At 43.2% G+C, this 8,325-nt stretch overlaps 1 protein-coding gene across 3 annotated transcripts in view; it reads right to left on the bottom strand.

Annotated features, from left to right (window-relative positions):
* Positions 1-208: 208 nt before the first annotated feature.
* Positions 209-8,325, bottom strand: part of AGPAT4 (1-acylglycerol-3-phosphate O-acyltransferase 4) — a 74,857-nt gene continuing 66,740 nt past the window's right edge. For all 3 annotated transcript variants that reach the window (XM_064648989.1, XM_064648991.1, XM_064648992.1), the window contains one exon: positions 209-2,971. In XM_064648989.1, the coding sequence (XP_064505059.1) occupies positions 2,886-2,971 (86 nt within the window). In that variant the 3' untranslated portion in view covers positions 209-2,885. The remainder of the gene's footprint in view (positions 2,972-8,325) is intronic.

Here is an 8,325-nt window from a genome sequence, read left to right as displayed (position 1 = left end):
GTTGAGGTAGAAGTGCCCCCAGGCTTGCTGTGTTCTTCAGTTTGCAGTGTAACAAAAGTATGTGAGTGATCTGTGTCCTCACTTGCCTTGTTCCACATGCCCTTGTAGCAAACAGGAACTGTGGACAGCTTTTAGGAGTCAGGATAGGGGTGACAAACTGTTACTGGTTTGTTGTTGCCAAGCAAAAGAAAACTCATTCATTGCACAATGGCTTTTCATACTTTTATTTTTGTATAAACAAACATTAAGACTACTTTTGTTAAGGCAGTTGTAGAACATACAGTTGCTTGTGGGGATGAGGGGCAAACACTGCTTCCTAATGACCTATGTCATTCTTTTAATACAGTGAACTGGAATAGTTTAACTTTGGCAAGTACCATTAAGCTTTCCCTGTTTGTCAGTGAGTGCTGGAAGGGCCCAGTGGTGCAGTTCTTGTGCCCTGGGACTTGGAGAAGTACTTAGGACTGATCAGGAGTGGCATGTTTGGCCCTCAGCCTGTTCTAAGGGTTGGTCCTAGGGAAAGGGGTATGAAATAATCTGAGTACTCTCAGAAGTATTTACATGTTTGGTATTTTCCTCTGGGAGAAGTGGCATTGGATGCAGTTGGAGAGGAAAGGGCTGAGATTCCTAAGGAATATTAAATGTCTTCCCCACTACATGTTAAATTTGTGACCCTTTAAAAAAGGCAAAACAGCTGGTCTCTGTCACTACATGAATATGTATTTGCTGCTCAGAACTACTCACCTACCACCCTGAGAAAGGCCCACTGTATCTGCCAGGTAATATGTACAGTAAAATTCTCTCTCCCCCTTCCACCCATTTGCAAACTCTTGTGTACAGTGTCTTCAGGTCTGGCTCAGTAATGTGCCTGCTCATTACTACAAGATAGCTTCAGACTACAGCTTATAATACTCAGTTTTTCACTGTTAAGATTGTTAGAGCAAACAGAGGGCATGTGCTTTATTAAATGAATAGCAGTGTAAGCATGGCAGTATTTTCTGCTCTTGGGCTCTTTTTCATGTCTTGGAAAAACTACACTAGAGCCCATGTTTGTGTTCATCGCATCACACAACCTATTCCAGAAAGCTTCAGAGCATAGGGAATGCATGTACACAAGACATGTGAGGAAAAGCCCCCAAAACTAGTCTCTCACACTTCCCATAATCTATTCCTTCCTTCACCTTGTAAATTTTCCTGCCTCCTCTACCAGTAAACTTCACTTACTGCCCCATGCTACAAGCACTACTCCACCTGCTCTTTAGGTGCTGCATATTAAAAAGGTGAGTTTCTCTATTATCTGATACACTGAACAGCTCATACATATTTCATGGAATGATTCATATTCTGGTGTATTAGCCCCTGTTTCTTCTGGCCTCAGTTTTATTATAGGAAAAGAGAAATGTTTTCATACCAGCTGCTAGAACTAAGACTGCCCATTTTTTTCACTAGAGACTATCCCTGTTTAATTCTACGTGCAGTGGAAATGGACTGTCTTTGAAAGTGCCAGTCATAATCTCCGCTGCTAAGTATCAGGATCTGTAGACTTTAAAAGATAGTGGTTTTTTCCAGTCATAACTGCTGGTATTTAGAAGTCCCCTCTCTTACTTTTCTTTGGGGTTTTTTTGTGTGTTTTGTGGGTTTTTTTCTTGTTTTCTGTGATTCTATGAAGTTCTTAGTAATCTGCAGATCCTTTAACTCTGAAAGTTTAAAAACAGGAGGCCTCTGCCCTGAAATCAGTACCAGGAAGGTCAGAGCAACACCGTTTTCCTGAGGAGCTTGATTCTAGTTTTATTTAATTCAGAAGGGGGTCTAATCAAGTCCAGACAGATATAAAAAAACTGAACCACATTGCTGCCCTAGGTCTTTGTCCTAGTTCCCCCCTTCTCCCCAAAAGAAAAAATAATTTAACTATTACCACAGGCTGCTATGAGGCACCAAGTAAACTAATTTGTAAGAAAAGACAGACACGCAGATTAATTAGGATCACTACATTATGGGTGTGGTGCATACATTTTAATGCACACTTCGCATTATCTCACTACACCATGCCCAGTTATTTTCTTCCCACCATTGCTAGGAAGGCCTAGAATTTTAAGTAGTGTTTAAAGCCCAAGGGAATTTTATTATGTCAGTTTTTCCAAACCATAAATGGAATTTACTCTCAGAAGAATTACAGGTTTCAGCTATCCCTCAGATGTATGGCCTCAGGAAAGAGATGGCAGTGGCTAACTTAGCTCTGCTCAGGCCACAAGGCCAAATTTTGCTCCAGGTTATGCTACTGCAAGGCTCTGATGTCTGGATATCCAAGGTCTGGCTGAAGTTTTAAAGGGCCCCATAATCACACTGTGGCAGTAAGTTCTAGATGTACAAAAACTCTATACTGCAGTTCTACCAGTTCAACTGAGCTGCTTCAGTCCAATACTGGTATAACCAAGCACAGCATCTTACTGTACTGTATTTAAACACTGACAGATTATGGTTGTTAAACTGTGTGATCTACACAACTATCAATTTTAATCATCTTGTAACAATCTCCTGACATTAAAGCCTGCACCTCTGGTTAGTTTCCAGGTAAAGTCTCTTCATATAAGCACGCCGGAATTTATTTTTTTTTCTTCAAAACTTAAGACACTTCATAGGAAAACAAACCAACCACACAAATGCAAACCTGTTGCGGAGAGGATATGAAGGAGTGCATCTTTCAAGTGTGTCATCAGCCCAAACTCCCAGAGAAAAACAACAGGAGCACAAATTCGGATATGCATGGCAATTGCCCATCCTACCTCTCCTCTGATCTCACTTGAAGGACTGTGATATGCACTTAAGAGTTTTCAGCAGTTGCATTTGTTCCCTTTGGATTGAAGCAGTCTCTGAAGATACTACTTTCATTTCTGCTTGTTTTCATTGTTGCCATAGGTGGAGCCCTTGTTAATTTCTGTAACCCCGATCATCCATCTGACACCAACAGAAGCTGCAAAATAAATACAGTTAAAAGCTGCACTGCAGGCAAGGACTGCAAGATCTGCACAGGTGAAAGAGACCAACAGTGTTCTCAGCCTTACAGCAGCACAGCATTAAAGGTAACTGCCCACACTACCCTGGGTGACCTTCAATGGGAGGTGCATTTGATGCTCCCATACCTCCATATCAAGATATTTGCTGATGGCACCTCATGAAGGAAGGCCAGACATGTCCTCTCCCACCAGCAGGGAAGAGGCTACAAGGAACCAACATGGGTGTGAGGCACAGGCATGATATGCTCACCCCTGTTAAACCTGGACAAGGCCAGCTGTGTAATGGGATGCTTTGGGGCTGCCAGTGTTTCCTGGCTTTAGTGAGTCGAGTGATTAAGTGAACTAATGCACATGTCTGCATGCAAGTTGTGGCAGGGGAAGGGAATTCTGCTGGCTTTCAACAGCCCCCGTGCCTGGAAGAGCACAAGCAAGCACAAGGGCACTTCAGATTTTGATAAAAAAATGTAAATTGTAATGGATATGTCACAAGAGGCTGGGTTAAATTAAAAGACTTATAGCTGATTTAGTGGTAATAATTCACCATATGCAAGGATTATTTTATTTATTTGTAGCACCTAAAGTGACTAAGTTAAATGCAACTTAGTCTTAACTCCTTGCCTGACAGTTTGTTTTTTTTGTCAAGAGGCTCAGCTGCCCAAAATATTATTCCCTAAGCTTCTGCTCAGCTGCTGTACGTATCCAGAACTGCCATGCTTCTCTCAGGCCTAAACCTACTTTGAAGTCACAAACACCTTCACTCTCTCAGAATGCTTTTTCAAAAAAAACCAAAAAACAAAACCACCCAAACCAAACAAAAGAACCCAAGAAAGCCACAATCCTGCCCTAAAGCCTCCGTATCTCTCTTTCTTTCTGACTGATGGTGAAAAGGCCCAGTACTGTGAGATGCTCTGTCTCATCCCCATTGGTCTTTACTTCTCTAAGATGACCATGGACAAATTCTTACCAGCCAAGGGACTTGTAATGGTTAAGTCAGAGCCAGAGATCACTAAGAGAATCCCAAGGCTTCATACTGCTACCAGGCACCACTTGTGAACAGCAGGGCTGATACAACACCTTGTGTCCTGGCATTTGCTGCTCTTCAGCATTTGAATGGGAGAGGGCTGGCAGCTGGCAGCCATTGCTGCCCTGTGCTTTACCAGTTGCAACTTGGCATTACAATATCAGCCCCAAAAACTTCACTAGAGACTTGTGTTTTGTAGTATGACAGTAAATTGACAGTTTTTAGAGTGCAAGTGGTAACTGGACACCAGAGATGAGTCACACATGATGTGACACCACGATGGGTGGACAGTGGGAAGCTGGTCTGTCCACAGGGCTGCCCTCAGGTCTTTTGGATGCCAGGAAAGCAAGGCCCTCTCACAGGCAAAAAGCTATGCAGTGAACAGCCCAGAAAGGGAGCTGGTTCCAAGGGAGTTCACTGTCGCTCACACTCCACTGTCAATCTATGAATAGAAACACACACAATTGAAACAAGCAAAGAGTTTCACTCTCACAAATAGACAAGACAAAAAGAAAACCATCTCTGACATTTAACTGGCCACGAGCTGGGGAAGAGAAGAGAAAGATCCAGCATGTAGCCTGCAGTCTGGGATCATAACATAATAGTAAGTATGAAATCATTAGGATTTTAACCACAAGGGATAGAAACAGCATCTGGAGATGGACACAGAGCATAAATAAGAGCAGCTGTTATAGCAACCACACAACACACTGGAGATTTCATCCAGTTCCAAGAATGCCACTGCCTGGATACAAAAAAATACCTAGTTCAGCAGTTTGGATGTCTTTTTTTGACCCACTCCTTTGTCCCTGTTAGAAGCTGCCACTGCCTTCTGTCCTCATTTCACCCTGTAGCCCTCAGCACCCTGGGGAAGGTGGGGTGCAACAGGAAGGGACTGCTCATGTTTGCCAAGCCTGTGGAAGCAAAGTGGGGGTCAGTGCTGGGGTGCATCCCTGGTTTCTCCCTGCACTGCCTGCCTTATCTCACAACTCTCCTGGAGCCTCAGTGCATACCCTAGTGATACTATCACATTTAAGGATTTATTCAGTTGTTTTAAATACAACTATAGTAAGGGTAACTTTGCGTGTTTTACTTCAAGAAAGAGGTAAAAGGGAGATCAAGCAGGAATTGTGCCTAAATTATTAGCAGTGAGAGTTTAAATCCACCCTGAGAAAAGCATGAGGGAAGCTATCAGCTCAGGCATCCCTGCACTGCTCCACAGCAAAAGGGCAGAAGGTAACAGAGCTCCTGCCATCTTTTTGCCCATCATTACTCAGCATCCAAAATATGCAGGAGGTTGCTGAGGACCTTCTCTGCCTACTGGAGCACTGGAAGCTGAGGGAGGGCTGAGCTAACACAAATCAGCAGAGCCAATACTGTAAATCTCATTCTTGGAATATATTTTAGCTCCAAGAAAACCACCACCTCCACACATAGTAAGTATCACATCCTTCAGCAAAACCCTAGCTCAGAGCAAAGGATTTCCACCTTTCTCTCACACCTCAGAATTTCATCTCGTCTGTTACCTTGCCTTTGTACCACACAGCAAGTGCTATAAGCAACACAGCAGGTAGGGGCATAAAAATTTCCCATATATTGTTTGCTGTACACTTGAGTTATATAGGTAATACGTTGAAATTAAGATAGTACAACTAAAGATTACATGAATGGTAGCAATTCCCACTGAATTCCCACTGAGGGCCTATCTTACATTCTATGAAGAGAAGACACAAGCAACAATAAACCCCCAAATTTTGGGCACCAGGCTGAAAGGCCAGACTGTTTCCACCAACAAGCAGAATCAATACAAGCAGAATCCTGCACATGATTTATATCCTTTTGGAAAATTTACTATAACACTGCTGGCTTGTGCTGTCCTCACCTTCCATCCATCTCAGCCTAGGGACACCAAGAGCCTCACTGCCCGGATCACATCATGCTCCAGCCCTTTGGTTCACACTCTGCACTTGGACACTGTCGAGTCCTCAAGGACTCACTCACAGTTTGAAATATACAGCACACATACAACAGCTCCCACAGGATCCAAGCTGGCTAATTACTCCTTACACTTAGTTCAGATGAAACACTTCTCTTGCCTATAACTGATATGTAATTGCTGGCCCTGTGCCATCTGCCCAGATGCCATTGTGCTTTTAGCATTAAACATGTAAGAGCTGCTTCTCCCTTTAAAAGCCCAGAAAAGCCCACTCATCTTTTCCCCTTTTAACTGCTGTCGACAGCTCTATAATAAATTACTTCTAAAGCATGAAGGGTGTCCTCCTCAAGTTACCAAAACATGAAAGGCAACCCCTACTGGATTCTTTGAAGCCAAATGAGACTCGGGAAGAAGGGAGGAGGGGGAAAAAAAGAAGCTGCTGTCAAATACAAATGCTGACATTTGACAGACATGCTCACTGCTTTAACACCAAAATATCAGCACCAAGTTTTAAATGGCAGTTGTGAGCTAAGTACATAAATCTCTTGCTATGTGTCCTGTGAAACTAAACCTGGTTTTCAAAAGAGACTTTTGTCTCTCAAACTCTTTGAGCATTTATCTTCTGAAGCAGGGACTGCCTTGTGTTGGTTCAAGTAGTATCACAAAGGGCTCCCGGTCCCAGACCAGTAGTTAGATACGAGGACAATGAGATGATAATTGGGAAAATAAATAGCCAAACTGCTGCACAGCAAAGCAAGAGGGGATGGTATTTGCAGTATAAAGAGGAGACGTCATTTATTTAGGGCTGAAAGAGTTTGAGCTGAACCAGCAGAGCTGGTGGTTGTTCATTCCTTGGATCTGAAAGTTAGGGTCTGAGGTATTACAGTCCTTCCACTCCAGCTGAAGTGGAGCATTTCTCTTAAGGCTCTTTCCACATGAACAGCCAATTACTTACAAGCCAGTAAGTGTTTTACTGGACGCCATAATAAGATATGCAAAGGACAAATGACAATCTAGAAACAATGCAGAGGATACCAAGTAAAGCATCTTAGTAACTCTGCTCTTTCCTATCAAAACCTATAGAAAGGTTTATCTTGTGCTGTCTACACCTATATCAGATACTGCCCTTAAAACCAGCAATCTATGACAATGGGCTATTAGGGATTCCAATAAGCTTCCCTGGAATATCAGGTGAGCTGTCAACTTGCCACAGAAAAAGAATAAACACTACCTGTGCTGCTTCCATTACCAAATAGTGAGAAAAGGTCTACTAGAAGCAATGTGAAAAGCCAGTTTTATCATCTGATAAAGCCCTCCAATCTACAGAAAAACCTTCCTTTTACATTGTTAAGCCACCAGGTCCCAATTACCATTCACTGGTAAAAATGGCAAATACAGTCCTCCCTGCTTTGCTACAAACTGGATATGCTCGGCAGACATTTCCAGATGGCACCAAGAGTCACAGCCTCCAAAGGTACATTTGTGTCCGTGTACCACTGTCTCCCAGCCACTGCATAAGTCACTTCTGAGCCCTTGACTAAAGCTGGAGACAAAGTGCAAAATAAAATACTGGTTGTTCCTCTGTCAGAAGATGGCTGCATCACACCCAGAACATTCATGACAGAGATACCTCTTGGGATATAAAACACAGTTCGGGGACAATGGCCTTGCTCCAGAAACTCAGCTATTGGTTACTAAAGTCAATGTGACAGCTTGGGCTGAAGTTTTTGCTGCTTCCACAGAAAGAGACCAATGAGTCCCAACAAGCAATAACATTGGTTTTTAAAGGGATATAGTAAAATGGAAACAGACTATAACATACTAAGATAACTGTTGCTCCCGTGGCACATAATGACACATAATGACATGATGCTCCCGTGGCACATAATGACATCCACTTTTAAGCGACCATGATAAACCAGATCTGCTTTTTGTTTGGTTTGACTAATGGCTGAGCTTCCTTCCACTCCCACGGATTCTCTTCCCTCCACAGCTTCACAGCAGTTGCTATCTGCTAGTAAGTGACATCATCAGCAAAAGGTGCCTGTCTGAGTCTATGAGGCAACAGCCTCTACTCCACGCAGTGCGTCTTTCACTGCACCACAGATCCCAGCCAATTACAGGCACTTTGGGTTTGATCACACTAGGATCAAAGTGAGAACAGAGATGTTGCTAAGCACAGGGGTCCTTCAAAGGCTGCAGAGGACTGCAACTTGCACCATCCCACAGATGTGGCAGATGTGTATGGGGCAGCAGTGTACATCGTGCATTCTGAACATGTTCTTCAGCTGTGCTTTTGCAGCCTGGGAGCTCAATACATTCATTCTGGTAGCAGACTGCTGCTGGAGTCCTCT

Source organism: Pseudopipra pipra, chromosome 3 (assembly GCF_036250125.1).
Source record: "Pseudopipra pipra isolate bDixPip1 chromosome 3, bDixPip1.hap1, whole genome shotgun sequence".
NCBI classification, from domain to species: Eukaryota; Metazoa; Chordata; class Aves; order Passeriformes; family Pipridae; genus Pseudopipra; species Pseudopipra pipra.
The sequence above is the reverse complement of the archived record's forward strand: the minus strand, read 5'-3'. Positions and strand labels throughout refer to the sequence as shown.